The sequence below is a fragment of the Quercus robur genome, chromosome 1, assembly GCF_932294415.1.
Source record: "Quercus robur chromosome 1, dhQueRobu3.1, whole genome shotgun sequence".
Taxonomy (NCBI): domain Eukaryota; kingdom Viridiplantae; phylum Streptophyta; class Magnoliopsida; order Fagales; family Fagaceae; genus Quercus; species Quercus robur.
In genome coordinates, this window is record NC_065534.1 from 11,440,721 (window position 1) to 11,461,464 (window position 20,744).

Sequence of the window (20,744 nt, forward strand, 5' to 3'; positions counted from 1 at the left end):
AGACAGAGTTAACCTAATAACTCCTAAAACCTGTCTGTCAAGAAGCGCCTATTCTTCAGCCTTCATAGTCTCAGGTTTTGTCCCCAAAAGAGGCAGATGCAATTTCCTCCCATGGAGATAATTTTCAATCTGCATCCTCCAATACGCAAAGTATGTGCCATCAAACTTTTCTATTCCAGACGCCTTTCCTGCTTCCTCTGCCATTGCTCCCACTCAAACCTAACCCTAGACTCTGATACCAGTTGTAGGGAATTTAACCAAAATCCCAACCTGTGAGAAACAAAAAAAAGGAGAGAAAACACACGCCAAAGAAAAATAATTACACGCATAAGACAATATTTACGTGGTTCAGCAATTTGCCTACGTCCACGGAGTTGCAGAGATTTCACTATTATTAGGGAAGAAGAAAATACAAGATGCGGCTACAATTATTCCTCACAATCAAAACACGGCAACCAACCCCCAATTAAAAACCCTAATCAAAGTCGGTTTCTATTATACAAAATGGGCCAAAATTTTTTTCCCGGGGGCGTTGCCCCTGGACCCCCAAAAGGCTTATCCATGAGCGCTCCGACTTGGTCCTATCGATCCAAGCCTCTGCTCCATGGACTAAGCCTCAGTAAATCTCTCATTAAAAACCACACAATATTATTCGGGTCGTCGAATCGGATCAAACAAAATTAGGCTCCACAAAAGCCCAACAGTTATAGCAGAGGAATTTTCTTTGTGCCAATTTGGGGAAAGGTATTGAAATGGGGATTTTTCCATTACCAAAACTGCTTATAAAATTTCGTAGGTTTCTATGTATTAATTATTATTCCTAATACATGTATATGACTTACTGCTATTCTATTCTATGCCACAATCCACAGACCTCTCTTCTACAGCACTAGATTAAGTAGATTCAGATTGGCTCCTTTTAGGAAATTAGAAATAGATTGAACTGTCTTGTTATAAAATCTATATTAGATAAATGTAATCCGATGTTCATTGTTCTTTGTTAAATACTGTTGAGATTTCAAAGAATACCAATTTTGCTTTGTCAATATGTTACATTGATTATTTTTTTATTATCTAATTATCAACTAATAGTATTGTTCTTTGCTGCTTTTGATACGGATACAGGGAATAATGCAGGGAGTAATATAGTGAATAATGCAGGGAATAATACAGGGAGTAATACAAGGAGTAAGAGATTGAATGTGATGGTGATAGGTAACATATTTATTTAATCAAATTTTTTGTTGATACTAATGATAGGACATGCTATTCTATAGAACTCAAATGATTCCATATGGAAGCGATATAGTGTGCCTTCAACACAAAAAACTGTGACCTTCCTTTTTTACCCCTTCTCACGATGTATCTAATTATCCAATCTTTAGAGTAATTTTGTTAATGCCTCCATTTGCTCCATTTTTTATTATTCAATAAGATGTAATTGTATGTACAGAATCAATCGGTACAATAGCTAAAATTTTTATAATCCATGATTTTCCTCCGAGGTACATTCTTAGCATGTGCTTCTTCATTGTTACTCTTGAGTCACCACAAGAAAATGCAAATTTATTGAGGTTCAAGACATTATCAATATGTAGTTTGAGTTACTGTCGTGTCAGCACATAACTTCATAATCTCATTTCTTTTAATACAGCTACTTCATCTGTTGCAATTGGTGTTTTGATGGTTATAATCTGCTGCTTCTGGAGAAAGTTCAAGATAATTAAAAGTATTAATTTTTGGAAGAAGTTCAAGTTAATTAAAAGTATTAATTTTTGGAAGAAGGAAACTCTAACTCATCAGAGTGTTGAGGCATTTCTAAAAAGTCATGGACCTCTTGTCGTTAGAAGATACAGTTATGCTGATATAAAGACAATGACCAAGTCCTTTAATGATAAATTAGGCCAAGGGGGCTATGGTAGTGTCTATAAGGGGAAGTTACAAGACGGCTGTTTTGTGGCAGTGAAGGTTATGAAAGAATCGTAAGGTAATGGAGAGGAGTTCCTTAATGAGGTTGCAAGCATTAGTAGGACCTCCCATGTTAACATTGTCACTCTTAAGGGGTTTTGTTTTGAGGGTTCTAAAAGAGCTCTTATCTATGAGCTTATGCCTAATGGATCCCTTGAGAAGTTCATATATAAAGGAAATCCATCAAGTTCTAATCATCATTTGGGGTGGGAAACATTATACAAGATTGCAATTGGCATTGCACGAGGCTTGGAGTACTTGCATAGAGGTTGCAACACACGAATTTTGCATTTTGACATAAAGCCTCACAACATTCTTTTGGATGAGAACTTTTGCCCAAAAATTTCTGATTTTGGCCTTGCAAAGATATGCCCTAGAGAAAAGAGTACTATATCAATGGTCGGTGCAAGAGGGACTACTGGATATATAGCTCCCGAAGTATTTTGTAGAAGTTTTGGAGGTATCTCTCGCAAGTCAGATGTCTATAGCTATGGAATGATGGTTTTAGAAATGGTGGGAGGCCGAAAGAATATTGATGTTAGTGTTGATTTTACTAGTGAAATATATTTTCCACATTGGATTTACAAGCGTCTTGAACTAAATGAAGAATTAGGATTGTTAGGCCTTTTAGAGGAAGGAGATGAAGACACTGCAAGGAAGATGATAATAGTGAGTTTATGGTGCATACAAACTAACCCCTCAAACCGACCATCAATGAGTAAAGTGGTGGATATGTTGGAAGGGAGTCTTGACTCTTTGCAAATCCCCCCCAAACCTTACTTGTTTTCTCCGCCAAGATCACCGATAGATTCTTCTACTGTAATGATGTCAATGCAATATGACTCTATGCACTAAAATATACTTTATTTTAGGGGAAACATTGACTCGATAGGAGGTATGAGCTTTGTTGATTGTATTTATTTTTAGCTTGTTAAGGAAGATCTTTTCTATGTTGCTCAAAATATTTGATAAGACCTGATTTTATGGCTTTTCTTCTAATCTAATCTTGTCGTTAACCCGTGCAATACACAAGAAAGGAAAAAAAGGTATAACAATAATACTATTATAGTGAACAAATTTCATACTATGATGTGGTTTAATCTTATGTCGAGCTCTTGTTAGATCTGGTTAAGACGGCGAGGAATTCAAATATTTAGAAAGAATGTGTCATTAAATTTGGTGTATAGTTATATATGCTGAATAATATCCACCCTATCCATATTATGTAATTTTCTCAGTGGCATATATTGTGCTCAATTAGATTTATTTTTCGATGTTTCTGAAAGAAAAAAAAGATATATTTTCGATAATCTTGGGATTATACATTATGGGCTTTGGAATTGGTAATGACATCACAGACCAAAGGCATGTCCGTGTAGTGTACTCACTACCCAATGCACACGACTCTACCCGTCTCCACGATTGAAACAAGTCACAGAGATTTCCACAACAAACTTTTTGACTGTTCTCAGGTTTTGAAGAGGCAAGTGAGTCTTTCCTCTGCGTGTCAATGGGGTCAGATGAGCAGGAAACTCCCCTCAGTGGAGACTCTTTGGCATTGGCATGAAGAGATTTCCCAATGCACAGATCATATGTGTCAGATGGGTATCCGAACTTGTTCTCATTTTCATTTTATTTCAGCCTGTTTTCACACCGCTTCCATATCCAATTTCCAATTCAACTACCGTGTTAATCAGTGAAACCACATACTATAATTAGTGAAGACAGAAGCTGTACAACCACGTTGTTATAGTTTAGAGTAAATACATTCTTGTTTGTGATTTTCGTTTTTGCTACTGAATCGGGAATTTTTCGATGGTTTCTGTCTATCTGTTTGTTTTCTTTGTTCTCTCACACCTCTCGCTGCTTCACTCAGTTGAAGAAGAAAAGAGAAAACAACCAAATTGTTCGCCATTTCAATGTAAAAAATTCGGTATCATTGGCTTTCCATTCACGAATAGCGCAGACCCAAATCGGCAAATTGCAGTTTATTGCCAGTAAATTGTGACAAAACACCTCCTACAATCTAACTGGGGTGGACTTGAGGACCATATGAAGTTATTAACATCTCTTACACTTGAGGACCATATGCGTATCAAGGACTTTTTACTTTCAGATTACTTGACTAGCCAAAAATGCGAATTCTTAACTCTTTATTAATCTTTATGAAATTACCTCACCCATGCAGACCCTATTTAAATGCGATAGAGTTTAGTGGTTTTTTTTTTTTTTAATAATATTAATTAAATGTTATCTATTCAACTTTCTATATATATATATATATATTTAATTGCTCTTCTTACATGCAAATTTGCTAATTAATTTTTTATATTGAAGTTTTATTAACATCTCCCTTACTCAGGAAAATTAATTTTCAATGATTATTCGGCACATTTATAACATTTTTTTTGGGGTGAAATAATATAGGTTTTAATTGGGTTGGATTCCTATAGGCTTGATATTTGTTTGGGCCTTCTTAGAAGTGGGGGAAAGAATGTAAAATCCACCCATTTCTTTATGTAATGGGAGCCTTAGGACCCGTTAAAATTTTTGGGATAAGTAGGGTCTATGCATAGAGTTGGCCGTGGATTGGACAAAATTGAGCTCTAATCCAATTTGCAGATATCTCCTCCAACACACCAGATGATGATTTATAAGACTATCTATGCATATTATTTAAAGAAGTCACACGATTCATTAAAAAAGTCATGTGACTAAAATTACATGTGGATAATCTCTTCATTGGCCATATAATGGGTTAGAGATAAATAGCTCCAAATCAATTTCGAGCTAACTTTTATGTAACACTAAAGTTCTTATTTTTTATTTTTTATTTTTCAAATGGAAATTGAGCATTTGACATTCGGCAATGATTTGGACTTCAGCTGGACCTTGGACAGTGCAATACTTGTAACAAAAACTTTACCTCCAAACCAATTTAAAAAAAAATTTCCCCCAATCCATTACATGGTGGTTAAAAACACTATTCTCATGTACTTTTAGTCATATGACATTTCTTATAAATCATATGACTTGTTTAAATATTATATGTAGATAGTCTTATAAATCACCACATAGTAGGTTGAAGAAAAACCTTATCTAGGCTGGCCCCTAACCATTTTATGTAATTTTCTCAGTGGGATATGGCCCATTAGATATATCATTTATCTAATTATCTTTCAAGTTTCAATAATATTGGGATCAAATAATATGGATTATGGAATGGCACGGGCACCACAATGCCACATACCATGGGCATGTTCGAGGAGTAAGATGGCAAGTGGGTTGGTCACGTTTATGTTTGGTTTAGCTCCATTACTTTTTTAGAGTAATGATAGGACCATAACTTTTGCTACAACTTATTTATGTGGTAAGTCGTGAGTGGTGGAGTTGTGAGCCCACAACTTTTACTCCATCATTCAAGACTTGCCATGTGAGCAAGTTGTGGTCATAACATTTTCCATTTTTATGGGGCCATTGATTGTCTATTTTGTACCCAATTCACAAAGACTCCAGTCCACACATATCCACGATTCAAACTAGTCGCAATGATTTCCACTACAAACTTTTGACTGGTCTCAGGTTTTGAAGAGTCGGGGAGTTAAGTGAGTCTTCCACTGAGCTTTAATGGGGAAGATGAGTAGAAACTCCTCAATGCACTGAGCATGTTTGAGAATTGAGATGGGTACCCCACCAATTTCAGCCTATTTTTTTCCCAAGTCTTTTATATCCACTTTCCAAGTAGTCAAGTACAATGTTAATCAGAGAAACCACATATTATATAGTGAAGAAAGAAGACAAGAAGTTATACAAACACGTTCTTTTAGTTTAGAGTATTTAGATTCTTGGTTGTGATTTTTGTTTTTTGCTAGTGAATTGGGAATTGTGGGATGGCTTCTTCTGTCTCTTTGTTTTCTTTGTTTTCTCACACCTTTTGCTTCTTCACTCAGCTGAAGGAGAAGTAAAGAGAAAACTCCCAAAAATGCGAATACTTCACCAATTTTACTTTTCACAACTCTTCCATTCATCTCTTTTTAACTCACCACACCCAATCATACTCTATTTAAATGCAATCATTACTCATTCCAACGATAGTTCTCCCAGTTTTCCTTCTGAATGTTCAATTATTCGGGTCCCAGCTGTAAAAGAGCATTCAGATGACCTAAATTTAACTGCTGAGTTCGACCTTGAAGTGCAAGCATGATGTATCTGATGCTTGTAGCAGTTGTTACTGTGGAGGGGGTCTATGCGAACGTGACGAGGAGGGAAATTTTCCATGTGCCATTACAGAGAAAGGTAAAGACGTTAGAATAATTGAAATAGGACACGGTTTAATATTTAAATTTTGTAATTATTTAACTTTTTAGTATTTTTTATGTAATTTTTGTTATTTTAAGTTTAGGTGATTTATTTCCTTATTTTAGGTGTTTTAATTTTTTTTTAGTCAAATTAGGGTTTTATATACTTTTATTGCCGCCTTAGGGTTTGCTAGCTGCCTTTGGGTTTTTAGCCATCCTAGGTTTTCTTTTTACTATTTAAACACGTATGTAGGGACTGGGTTCGAGCACCTCTCCTGTTGGATGAATGGTCTTAAGCCCAACTAGCCCAATACAATAAATTTGTAGAGAATGAGTTTAAGAACTAGGTCTTAGTTTGGATTACAACAACTAGACACGGTTATAAACGAGCTGAGTAACAAGGATATGGATTAAAGCATGAAATTTGGTCCTCGGGCGTTTCGTCCGAGGAACTTAATATCCTTCTTCTTCCTTCAATACTAGGTTACAAAGGTTTCCAAGACCATGCAGGCTATTACCGTCTCCTCCTTTTTTTTCTCTTCCTCTCTTTTTTCCGCGATCCCCCATTCATGGGGGGTCTCTCACATTATATACTTCTTTCCAATCGATCTTAACCCTCCACCTGTTGATCATGCAGGTCATTACTCGAGTGTTCGTCTCATCAGCCACCTTCCTAAACCCTCTGTGAGTTGCGGCAACCTAGGTTGCACTGTTTAGGGGTCATTTCCTCATTAATGTGGCCAGGACATTAGTTGGGTGCATTCAATGCGAAGGTGACAGTTTCTCCTTGGATTGCTCCTACACCATACGTTTATGGGTATCCTACTGTACTTATCCTTCTCCTGGGGGCGCTCTGGGAGGCTGCTTTTGCCAGTGTGCTGTTCTCCCCTCTTGGTATTTGGGATGCCGAGAGCAGGATCGTCCTCGGCAACGTTTCTAGGCCATTTGGGCTTTCTTTGTCCGTCTCGGCGCGGGTTTTGGGCCCAGTATAAAGTGGACCAGGGTTGCAAATTCTTTGGCCCCACAATAGCCCCTTAAAATCTTGCTGTCCGGCTCTTCGGATGGAGATGAGGGTTTTGGTGACATCGGGCCTCTATCATGGCTTGTCAAGTCTTGTCCTCCATCAATGCCAGAGCCTCTTCGTTTGCCCGAGACACATTCCGGGCGCCTTGGTATATGAAGCGTGTCTTCATTAAATGCTAGTGGCTCTGTGCTCCCCACGTTCAACGGTGCGATGGTGATCTAACGGTGGAGATTTCCTTACCTTTATGGGTGGGAAAATCCGCACAGTTACTTTTAATGGGAGGTATAAATACTCATTTGAACCGATTTGTCTCTTTACCTTTGCACTTAAGAGTTCTGGCGCACATATCCTGAGTTCAATCAAACTTCCAGCCAATCTCAAGTCTCTTTCCAGCATAAAAAGCCTGTTCGAGGAGCTTTTCCTCATTTCTGTAAGTTTTCTGCTTTCACTAACTTGTGTTCCCTCTCTTCTAAGTTCCTTTTCCTCTTACCCCTCTCCCTCCTTTGTCTTTCCCTGAATTTTTTAGCTGTTTTTAGGGATGGGTAAATTAAAAAAGTTGGTTGAGACCGAGGAGGCGATGGAAAAATTCATCGTCGATTATAGGATACCCCCTAATGTAGGTTTGAGGTATTGTGAGGAAGGGGAATGGCATTTTAGAAGAAACGGGGGCGAAGTGGTGATCCCCATAATCGCCTTTGTAGAATGTGGTATGAGAATCCCCATGGGACCAGTAATGAGGGATTACCTTAGGCATTTTCGCTTAGCTCCCACCCAGTGCGCTGCTAATGTGTTTAGGATCCTGGGTTGTGTGGATGCTTTAAACGAGAAAATGGGGCTAAGATTAACCAATCACGATGTAAACTGGTGCTACAACCTCCAACTCCTGACAGACAAGTCCTACTATATGAAGACGAGGGACGATGAGGTTCGGCTTATTCAGTACTTCCCCGAGTACAGCAAAAGGTTAAACAAGGACTTTCTCATTGTGTCTGGGGGGTGGCATGACGACCTTCCTTGCCCAACAGTGGAGGGGGAACCAGGTGGGGTATCGAGAGTAGGAGAGGGCTGATCTTCTTTGCCATCATGATTTACTCGGTTCGGCTACTAATATGAACATGTTTTTTTTTTGCAGATCCGCACGCCTTTCAACGACACTTTCACTTGACCAACTGGGGAGATTTAGAGACTTATTCTCAAGGTGGCGGTTTTTGTAAACGAAGCAGACAACCAGGTCAGAGCCGCTCACAAGATCTTGGGGTACAATCCTATCCAAAAGTCATTCGCCGCCCCGAAGCACGTGATCAGAGCTAACGATCCTCGGCTTCAGAAAATCGCCGTAGTAGAGCACGGATTTTTGATTTCCGAAGGATCTCCTGTCCTAGAGGGCATCCTGTTGGCAGGCTCTTCCTTGTCCCACCAAGCAGCGGAGGCCGAGGGTGATTTGGGTTTGTCCGAAAAAGGATTCGGTGTGTTTAACCAAGCTAGTCCATCCGAGGATCCTTTTGGTGACTTGGGTGACCCTGACTTGTCCGAGGCGGATCTCTTGTTAGTGGGGACATCTTCTCAGGCGGAGATGGGTTTTAAGAGAAAGCCCCCGTCTAGCTTGTTCGACCTGATTGAGGGCCAACCGGGGAAGGATACACCAGGGAAGTCACAATCTAATCTTCCTCCTCCTCCACCACAACCTCAGCCTGTTCAGACCAGGTCTTCTCCCTCCCGGTCGCAGCCACCATCTCCCTGACCTAAACTTCCTGCTCCTCCCCAATCGACTCTGCCTCCTCGGCTTGAACCCACCGACCCAAAGAGGAAGAGGAGTTCCAAGGGTAAAGAGCCAATGGATGGGGGGAAGTCTCGCTCCTTTTAAGAGGAGGGTGAAGCCTCGCGGGCTCAAAAGCAATTAAAGATTGGGCATCAAGGCCATGGAAAAGAGGTCGATGCCCAACCTACGCCCCAGGCTTGGCTTCCTGTCCCAATGCTTCATGGGGAGCCGCTGATGGACAACGCTTCCCTAAGGGACTTCCAGGGCGGCGAAGGCACTTATGTGGCCGACGCGTTGGAGAGGACCCTGTTGCTCCCCACTGATATGGAGGAATTGAGGAATTTGAGGAGGCAAGAGGTCTTCCTCAATATCAAGAGGTATTTGGGCATGGTAAAGTTTCTCACACTTGTGACTTTGTTGATTTTTGGTTCCTTGATTTTCAACTTATCGTGGCCTTGTTTCAATTGGTAGGCTGTCCAGGCCACCTATAGGCTGGAAGAGGACGCCAAGGAGCAGAGCAGGTCCCTAGAGCTTGAGCGTAATAAACGCGTGAACGCTGCGCGGACTCTCAAGAATTCCGAGGTTGACCTCACTAAGGCCAGGGAGGAGCTGAAGGAGATGACCAGGGCCAGGGACAGCACCAAATTTGGCCTGGCCAGCGCTCAGAGGCAGGCCGAAAACCAGACAAAGCACCTACTTGAAACTGAAGATCAGCTGAGGATTGCTAAGGAGCAAATCGTTGATCTAAAGAAGAAACTGGTTGAGGCGGAGGAAGCCAAAAATGTTGCGGAGTGGGCTAGGGACGAAGCTCTAAGGGCTAAGACGGAGGCTGAATTTGCCAGGACGGAGGTCGAGACCTCCAAGGAGAAAGCCGAGGAGGAGGCTTACTACTCCGGGGTGGCTGAGACTCAGGCCATTCTTAAAGCTCAAATCCCTGGAGTATGCAGGCTCTACTGCTCCCAGGTTTGGAACGAAGCCCTCAAACAAGCTGGGGTTGAGGCTTCATCGGATCTGTGGAAGGTGGAGAAGGTATACTACCCTCCAGCCATCCGTGAGATCGCCTCTGCCAGCTCCGAGGCTGTGAGTGCCCCAGAAGAGACTGAGACTGCTCGGCCTGAGGCTGCTCTGGTCGTACCCACTCTTGATGAGCCAGCCAAGGGGGGCGAGCTTCTTGGGGTGACAGAAACACATGGAGGCCCGAATCCTGAAACGCCCCAGGAGGCTGCCGAGTCCACAGTCAGTGCTCAGGTCTCTCATGCCGAGGAGCCGACTCTCTTGGTTCAGCCCCTTCAGACCATTCCCCCTGTTGATGTCTCCGAGGGTCCTGAGGCTAATCCTGCTCAGCTCCCCAAGGAAGGGGCCAAAATAAAGTTGAAGAAGTAGGGATCCCGGCCAACTTTTGTATTGGTTCTAGTTTAGTTTTAGTTAGTTCGCTTCTGTTTTAAGGACCTTGGAATTGTTTGTAATCAAATTTTTTGGACTACATGTATGGAATTCCTTTCTTCTTTTTTCTTTTGAATTATGCGTTTATTGTCATCACCGCTATTGTTATTACTGCGAACCTCGTGTCTTGTGAATTGGTTATCCTAACGGGTATGAATGGTTGCGTACATAATACATTTGAAATTAAACCCCTAAATTCTAACTCGCCGGCGTCTAGGGGACACTTAGTTTGCGTCTACCCATATTTTTAGGGGGCTGAGTGTATGATCCGAGGTACCGAGTGTGTGCTTAGGTCATATCCACAACTTTTACGAATCTTGAAGTAGCTAGTTTCCCCATAGGTTTGAGTCCGAGGACCATGCAAAGTCCGAGGACCATGCAAGACCTTGGTTCTGTCTAGTACTTAGATCTTGTTGAAGTAGCTAGTTTTCCCATAGGTTTGAGTCCGAGGACCATGCAAGACCTTGGTTCTGTCTAGTACTTAGATCTTCTTGAAGTAGCTAGTTTCCCCATAGGTTTGAGTCCGAGGACCATGCAAGACCTTGGTTCTGTCTAGTACTTAGATCTTCTTGAAGTAGCTAGTTTCCCTATAGGTTTGAGTTCGAGGACCATGTAAGACCTTGGTTCTGTCTAGTACTTAGATCTTCTTGAAGTAGCTAGTTTCCCCATAGGTTTGAGTCCGAGGACCATGCAAGACCTTGGTTCTGTCTAGTACTTAGATGGTTGCCAGAATGCAAGATATATAATCGGGATAGACTTAAAATTTGAACTAGAGAAATGCATTTATTAATAATAATACCTCCTCAGGTTATTTACATTCCATGGACGAGGTACAGCCTTTTCATCTAAGTCTTCTAGGTAGAAGGCTCCTATTCCTGCAACTGAAGTAATTCGGTATGACCCTTCCTAATTGGGTCCAAGCTTCCCCCAGGATGGGTTCTTGATAGCGCCCACAACTTTCCTCAGCACTAAGTCCCCTAGTGCTAGCGGTCTGAGCTTCACATTGGCATCATACCCCTGTTTGAGCTTCTGGTGGTAATAGGCCAAATGGATCATTGCCATTTCTCTTCGTTCGTCGATCAGGTCTAGGTTCTTCCCCAGTAGTTCGTCGTTACTGTTCGGGGTGAAGGAGCTCGTCCTCAGCGTTGGGAAGTTTGCCTCTAGAGGGATAACGGCCTCAGCCCCGTAGGTCACGGTAAAAGGTGTCTCCCCTGTTGACCGCCGTGGCATAGTCCAATAAGTCCATAAGACGTGTGGCAGCTCTTCCACCCATCTTCGCTTGGCATCATCCAGTCTCTTCTTGAGCCCATTAACTATGACCTTGTTGACAGCCTCGGCTTGCCCATTTCCTTGAGGATAAGCTGGAGTTGAATACCTGTTAGTGATTCCCAGTTCGCAGCAGTATCTTCTGAAGGCCTTGCTGTCAAACTGGAGTCCATTATCTGAAATGAGGGTGCGAGGGACCCCGAATCATGTAACAATGTTTCTCCAGATGAATTTCTTAGCATCCACATCCCTGATGTTGGCCAGGGGCTCAGCTTCAACCCATTTGGTGAAGTAATCTGTGCCGACCAGTAGATATCTCTTATTTCCTGTTGCCTTTGGGAAAGGTCCTACAATATCCAGGCCCCACTGGGCGAACGGCCATGGACTGGACAGAGGGTTGAGAATCTCGCCTGGCTGATGAATATTTGGGGCGAACCTTTGGCACTGGTCACACTTTTTAACGTATTCCAAGGCTTCCTTCTGCATCCCAGGCCACCAATATCCCTGGGTAATGGCTCGGTACGACAGAGATCTTCCTCTTGTGTGACTCCCGCAGATCCCTTCGTGCAGCTCTTCAAGTAGTAGTTCCGATGCCTCAGGGTGGACACACAGTAAATATGGCCCGGAATATGAGCGTTTGTACAATTTGTGGTCCTTGGACAACCAGAATCGAGGAGCTTTTCTTCGTATTTTCTCCGCCTCCGACTTTTCCTCGGGCAAGATGTCATCTTTGAGGAGCCTCACCATAGGGTCCATCTAGCTAGGGCCCACTCTAACCTCATGAACATGGACCATGCCTTTGGCTACTTCATTCGCTTTATCCAGATGCTCGACAAGAATTGAAAGTTCAAATATGTGTATAAATACCCTTGAACGTTTAGACCCCCAAATTACAACTTAACCAATTCAAGCAATATGTCAAACAACTAGTGTGCGGAAAATTAACATAAGCTATAAACAGAATTGGAAATCAATCTAAGCCAATTATAAAAGACATCCACAGCAGAAAATAAGGCAAAGATAAAAGGGAAGGAAGATGCGAACACAAAGACAACACGCGATGTGTTATCGAAGAGGAAACCGAAACCCTTGGCGTAAAACCTCTCCGCCGCCCTCCAAGCGGTAATCAATCCACTAGAAAATATAGTTGGGATACATGGACAACAAAAGACCCTCCAAGCCTAATTTACCCAGTGCACCTAAGCCCTCCAAGCTTCTTGCTCCAATGAGGTTGCGCCGAACCTTTTTCTTTTCTAGCTTCCTGGATTCCGCTACTAGACCATAGCATCAACCAATGTAGATTGGTTCCTTCCTAACTGCTTCCCAGAAATCCAAACAGCCCACTCACAGTGATGAATATGGTGAGAACAAGGTTTGGTAAAATGCTTCTCAAGGATTTGACAATGGAGAGGAAGAGAGTTGAGGAATTTGAAGAGACTCTAATGTATAGATTGTTAGTGAATCAATCTTGTTTTTCTTTAGGGTTTCTCTCTCAAAATTCTCTCTGGAAGCTCTCTTACAATCGTGGGTAAAAGGGGTATTTATACTAGAGTGAGAGAGGAATGTGAAACGTCAGGTTTTACAAAACAGGGGTCGCTCGCGGCTTGACCTCGCGACTTGACTGAGTCGCGAGATCCAGTCATGAGATAACCGTATGGCCAGTTGTCCTGTTTTGTCCTGTAGTGCTCCAGCTGGCATGACTGTTCACCTTCCGGCATGCGTGGCATGTGTGCTGCGTTTGGCGGCTTGCAGCCGCGAGTCACCCGCGAGGCTAAGCCGCGAGTCTCTGTTTTCTTGCACACTCTTGAGCAAACTTCACTCTATCTAACTCACTACCCTTACAACAAACCCACCTAAATACAAGGTTACTAAATGCTGAAATATAAGCAAATTTGGCACGGAATAAAGCCAATTAGATGGTTGAATAAATTCAACCTTACAATCTCCCCCTTTGGCTATTCCGTGACAAAACCCTAAAACAGACTCTAGACTTAACATGTGAGTTGGGAATAGTTGAACAAAACTCACTCACACCTAACTCTAGAAGCTGAGAAGCACTTGAATCATAAGAACATGAAACTCCTGAAACACAACAATACACCATGATCATTGTATGCAGAAAAACATGAAATGCATATGAAGCAAGCTTAAGGTGATCAAGCATAGATGGAGTTAAGAAATAAACCATGGCTTGATCAACCAAGTGAACACCACAAGGTAGTGATCACAGTGCTCATTCACACTTGGAATGAACACAATGACATACAAGTTAACAAACACAAGGCAAGATACTTGTATGCTCAACACTCAACCAATGCATAAAACACAAAGTATATGCATCTAGGAACAATCCTACAAGGGCACAAGAGTGACAGTACATAAATCAAAATGCAAGACATTTAGATAGAAGTACTGATTTCAACATAGCAGAAAAGGCTGCATTAAGCAAGGTACAAACCATAAAGCCTACAGAACTATGCATAAAAACATTAACCCTAAAAGCTTACATAAGCACATGGGTACAAACCACAATATATCATGAAAAACATCAACAATATATATAAAAGATTAAACCGAGATTGTAAGTTATGAGTTAGAAACAAGAATACACCAAAACCACAGTGTATCAAACCCATATAAACACATAAAAATATAAACTTATAAGTTTAAAGGTTAAGACTTAAAATAAGAGTATGTACTCCCCCTATCACTATGCACACTTCCCTTTGAGCTTTCTCCCCCTTACTGAATGCTCTCCCCCTTTTTGGCACGAATAGCTAAAGGCTGTCATCCAACTTTCGTTGAATATCGTCTAGCTGATTCTCCATAGTCTCGAGACGCATTTGAACATGGTTGTTTGTGGAGTAGAGAAGTGTCACAATCTCATCAATGCGTTTCTGAATCTGTGCAAGTAAACTGCCTACTCTATCAGTATGAGGATCAGTCTGTGCTTGCGGAATACTAGCTTGTGGAACTTCAGGAACAGCATGCGAAGTAGATGTGGTACGTGCGGGTGTCTCTGAATCAGGAGCTGATGGAGTAACCGGAGAGATGTGTGCACTCTTTGGTGTCTTAGAAGAGTGACTTCTGCTAGCTTGAAGAGTGTACATAGAAATAGGACACTGACGGGTCAACATTTTTCCATCTGTGGGAGGAATGATGCCTTCACGAAGAATGAGCTTCATGATGAGACTGCAAAATGGAATAATTCCTCGAGCTGCAGTTCGAACCGTGGTCTTCCTCAAGGTGTAATAGATGTGAGCACATATATCAATGGGGGCTCCTGTAATAAGATCACAAAAGAATAGAGCTCTCCCAAGATTGATGAATGTAGTGTTGGACAGTGGGTAGAGATTAGTGAACATGATCAACTTCAGTGTGGTCAGCTCTGGTGCAAACTTTGCGGTGTTGATGGATGTTCCTGTATTGGATACTTCATGATCAAAACCTAGGATTTGTAGAATTTCTTCAACCTCTGGAGTTCGATCATCGTACGGAGTTAGATCCACATTCTGAGGTCTAGTGATGCCGAGAAGATCTGCGATGGAGTTTGGGGAAATACCAAACTCTTTTTCTCTGACCCAGAAAATAAGTTCAGCTCCAAGATCAGTTGCATTGGAGAAGCATTCTTTGACCAGCTCATCCATTGGATCGTCAAAGTTCCCAAACAAGTTTGCCTAATCTCGTTTCTCAAAGATTCGAGGAATAAAAGTGGTCCCTAAGGTGTTAAACTCCACCACCCGTTCCACTATGGGAGTTGACTTGTCAAAGATGTTTGAGTAGATGTGTGAGGTAAGCGGAGTTCTGAACCTCTCCTCATTGGGGTCTTGAGATGCCTGTGATGATAGTCGAGTCCTTTTAGCAACTGGTGTTGCTGGATCGTCAGCAACTATGTCTTTACCCCTGGAAGATCGACGAGACATCTGCAAGAGAATAGGCCCACAGCAAAGAACCAACAACAGTACCACACAAGATAAATATCAACATGATTCAATGCTAATAGAAGTGAAAAACAGAGAGTTCAATACATAAATACAAACTGAAGATAGTGCAGACCCAACCAAACTAGCAACAATACTAGGGTGCACAAAAAAACAGGTGCAGCAAAATGGTGATAGTGCAAAACGGCATAGAGAGACAAAATCAAACAGAACTGTCAATGAGACAGTTTACCATGACCATGATATGCAAACAAATACAGCATTCGAACATTAAGAACAGATATCATAAAACATGCCACAAAAGATATGAACATGGGAAAAAAAATTTCAAAATGAAGTAACAGAGCACCCAAACTCGAGTACAAGGCTGTGAACCACATATTATGTTAACATAAAAACACAGTAAACCAATGCCGTAAACCAACATCAACACAAACAAGTGAAATGAGCAAGTCATATAAATACCAAACCTATTTAACAAAAGATTTTCAGAATCAACAACAGGCAATTATCAGAACAATGAAAAAGCACATTGTGACCACTCAACATGAAAACAGATGAAAACAACTACAAACATAACAAGCCATACCTAGCACACAAAGAGAGGAATGTTTCGAACACAATATCAATCCAAATGGTAATAAAAACATCCATGAAATAGGGAAAATGAGATGAGGAAAACAAGACCCATACCTTTTCTTGATGATTTGGATAAGAAATGAAGCACCAATGAGGTTTGAAAATGGGTACACGGAGTGTTTGGGTAGGAGACAGTTGAGGAAGAAAATGAATAGTCACAAAAATTCGAGGGAAAACTGAAAAAGATTTAAAAACTGCTCCTATATTTGCCAAACACGCGTTTTTCGCGACTGAAGTGAGTCGCCACAAAGTCGCCAGTTCAAGCCGCCAAAACACTCAAGGACAAAAGATTGAAAATTTTTCTAAGTGTTTTTCGCGACTGGAAGGTCTACCCGCGAGAGAGTCGCAAGCTGAGCCACCAAAATCTCTGAGTAACCCTCGCGACTGGACCTTCCACTCGCGAACAAGTCGCCAAATATGACCCGCGAAGGCGCGACTGAGTCTCGCGACTTGACTTACCCGCGACTGAGTCGCCAAAACACGGCAAAACTAGGCTTTTTGAAAAATTTCAGATTTTTAACAAAATACTTTCCAAAAACACCTAAAACACTCAAAAATCTTTTTGTTCTTGAATTAACAAAGATTAAGCATGTGAAAACACATTTCATCAAGTACAATCACACAAATGAATATGACATTTATTGAACATAAACTTGTGTGTTGTGTGTGGATATCAACAATGAGATAGTCCTTAGACTAATGTGAAGTTTCAATGATCAATTCAATCAAGGCATACACAATTAGCACTATATCAAGTGATCCATCTCAATTATAGAAATATGTATATATGACCTCCCACAAAACTTGATAACATATCTTGGAGCTTTACATTTGACTCCACTTTCAACCATAACATTTGATCTTTTTGATCTTTTGAGGCAATCATCTCTCATTGTGAGAGTGATATTTGATATTTCACTTTAATGAACAAGCCTTTGGCTTTTTGAATAAACATTTTCTTTAATTATAAGGTCGTTTACCCTTTTTCCTAGTCGAATACTAGAATGTGCGACAGGCTTTTGCAGCTCAATATCTCTTTTCATTTGGAGATTTACATTTGGTGAGCTCTTCTTAGCAAAAACAAAAATAAAGAGTGGGAATAAATATAGACACAAGTCTATGCAAGTTTCAAGATCAACATAACCATTCACTAATCATTCATGATAAGTTTGAAGATCTATTTACAATAATCACATAGATTTCAAGATTTCTCCCACAGTGATATGAGTGCAAAGGAACAAGCAATGCTCGAAAATGTACAAAGCCATTAGCACAAAGGTACAAGGCAAAACAGGTTTTGAGACAAAGGCTCAACCATGTCAATCAAACTTTTTGATTTTCTAATTTTTATGTGATTTTTGGATTTTTAACACTAGACAAAAGATTGATAAAAAAAAAAAAAATGCACAAGTAGACAAGCAAACAACCATCGGCAAAAACAGCAAGCAAACAAACAAACATCGTCGCAAAGTATAGGAAGTATTAATGCATGGACATGTTGTAATGCTTATGCATGAGTACCCTTTTTCACCCACACATCACTTGCGTTTGGGGTGATTTCCTTAGAGGATTGGGTACGGGAGTTAGGGCTTTCAAACCTTCGTGAGAAGCTTTCCAAGCAGTTGGTGAAGGCACCAATCATCTTCATCACGTTCATCATTCCGGGATCACCATTTTGATCTCTAGATTGTTCACCTGCCCAATTTCTTCTATCATTTCTAGGTCCTCGTGACCTTTGAGGAGTTGCACTATTCTTTGCTCTCAGCTTTTGGCAATTTGGTCGAGTATGCCCTTGAAGTCCGCAATGATGACACACATAAGTTGATCTAGTACCTCTTTGTGGTCGTGGACAAGACTTGGCACGAGATTCAGACCTGCCCACATACTGATTGCGAGGATTCAGCAACCGTTGGTTCTCTACATTCTTCTTCTCCTCCATCTTGAGTTTCTCAGCAGTAAGATCAACTTCAACTGGATCTTTAGCCTTTACAAACTTCATTTCTTTAGTGACATTTCCAGATGAGCTACTTTCTTCGGTATATCCCAACCCGGATTTGTCTGAAAAGCTCTTTTGAGATGAAATAACATCATCTAGCTTCTTGGTGGTGACCCTCTCTATTTTAGCATTTGCTTGCACAACCTCTTGCTCAAGAAATCTCACCTTTGTGTAAGCTTCGGACAGCTCACCATTCAGTGTTTCTATCTCACATTTGGCCTCCCTATATCGGATTAGGAGACTTTTATAGTCCTCCTCTGCCTTCTTCATTTTTCTCACAGCAGCCTTGGCCACCTTTGTGTACTTACCCGACTTCTCCAGGAGTGAGTTATAATTCTCTTGAAGATTAGCTGTGTTTTCAGCATCTGATTCTTCAACAATTCCCAGTGATTCTTCATCACTATGTTCTCCAAGGTCACGTACAAGCAAATTCAACTCGTCTGAAGACTCAACATGAGCAATAGTCATAAAAGCTGAGTAGTTCCCCTCAAATCGAGTGGTCAGCATTTGCAACTTGGTGTCTTTTACCTTCTTTGTGCCTTCGTATGTGGTCTCCAATATCTCCCATGCTTCTTTAGCAATGGTAATGTGAGAGATCCTGTGAAATTCATCTGGAGACACACCACAGAAAATAGCATTGAGTGCTTTACTGTTAGCATTAGATGCAGCAAGTGCTGCCTTATCCCATGTGGATTTGGCTGCCTCAGGTCTGGTCCAACCAATCTCAACAGCATCCCAAACAGATTCATCAATAGAACACAGAAAAGCTCTCATGCGAACCTTCCAAAAAGCATAATTACTACCATCAAAATATGGAGGTACATTTAGGGATTGAGACCGATCCATCTCAATAGGGAGTCAAGGATCACACAATGGTATTGAAACCAATAAAAGTGTACCCGCTCTGATACCAATTGAAAGTTCAAATATGTGTATAAACACCCTTGAATGTTTAGACCCCCAAATTACAACTTAACCAATTTAAGCAATATGTCAAACAACTAGTGTGCGGAAAATTAACATAAGCTATAAACAGAATTGGAAATCAATCTAAGCCAATTATAAAAGACATCCACAGCAGAAAATAAGGCAAAGATAAAAGGGAAGGAAGATGCGAACACAAAGACAACATGCGATGTGTTATCGAAGAGGAAACCGAAGCCCTTGGCGTAAAACCTCTCCGCCGCCCTCCAAGCGGTAATCAATCCACTAGAAAATATAGTTGGGATACATGGACAGCAAAAGACCCTCCAAGCCTAATCTACCCAGTGCACCTAAGCCCTCCAAGCTTCTTGCTCCAACGAGGTTGCGCCGAACCTTTTTCTTTTCTAGCTTCCCGGATTCTGCTACTAGACCATAGCATCAACCAATGTAGATTGGTTCCTTCCTAATTGCTTCCCAGAAATCCAAACAGCCCACTCACAGTGATGAATATGGTGAGAACAAGGTTTGGTAAAATTCCTCTCAAGGATTTGACAATGGAGAGGAAGAGAGTTGAGGAATTTGAAGAGACTCTAATGTATAGATTGTTGGTGAATCAATCTTTTTTTTCTTTAGGGTTTCTCTCTCAAAATTCTCTCTGGAAGCTCTCTTACAATCGTGGGTAAAAGGGGTATTTATACTAGAGTGAGAGAGGAATGTGAAACGTCAGGTTTTACAAAACAGGGGTCGCTCGCGGCTTGACCTCGCGACTTAACTGAGTTGCGAGATCCAGTCGCGAGATAACCGTATGGCCAGTTGTCCTGTTTTGTCCTGTAGTGCTCCAACTGGCATGACTGTTCACCTTCCAGCATGCGTGGCACGTGTGCTACGTTTGGCGGCTTGCAGCTGCGAGTCACCCGCGAGGCCAAGCCGCAAGTCTCTGTTTTCTTGCACACTCTTGAGCAAACTTCACTCTATCTCATTCACTACCCTTACAATAAACCCACCTAAATACAGGGTTACTAAATGCTGAAATACAAGCAAATTTGGCACGGAATAAAGCTAATTAGATGGTTGAATAAATTCAACCTTACAAGAATGATTCGAGGCAGATTCCCTACCGAGGAGGTGGCAAGTGTGGCCAGTGAATCTGCATGAGTGTTTCCACTTCTGGAGATGTGCGACAAGCTGAAAAGATCGAAACCCGACTGCAAGCGTTTGACCTGGCTTAAGTACTCTTGCATCCTGGTGTCTCTGGCCTCTAATTCTCCCTTTACCTGGCCCACTACCAGTCTCGAGTCCGAGAACATCTCTACTGCTTTTCCTCTCATTTTTTGTACCATGGCGATTCCTTGTAGCAAGGCCTCGTACTCGGCTTCGTTGTTCGTGGTCGAGAACCCAAGTCTCAGGGACTTCTCTATGATGGTTTTCTCGGGAGATATTAGGACTAGCCCCACTTCGGAGCCCCTTTGATTTGCTGCGCCATCAA

General features: G+C 41.5%; 2 protein-coding genes across 2 annotated transcripts in view; both read left to right on the top strand.

Moving 5' to 3' along the window:
• Nucleotides 1-20,744, top strand: part of LOC126720877 (uncharacterized) — a 62,250-nt gene that overhangs the window by 17,388 nt on the left and 24,118 nt on the right. The window lies entirely within an intron of this gene.
• LOC126720859 (rust resistance kinase Lr10-like) lies at nt 1,670-2,892 on the top strand. Its single transcript, XM_050423697.1, has one exon. It carries the CDS (start codon nt 2,107-2,109, stop codon nt 2,821-2,823), a length of 717 nt encoding a protein of 238 aa, XP_050279654.1. The 5' UTR covers nt 1,670-2,106; the 3' UTR covers nt 2,824-2,892.

Excerpts from the sequence above, each read along its gene's own strand:
- LOC126720859 (XM_050423697.1), top strand. The coding sequence starts at position 2,107 with ATGCCTAATGGATCCCTTGAGAAGTTCATATATAAAGGAAATCCATCA.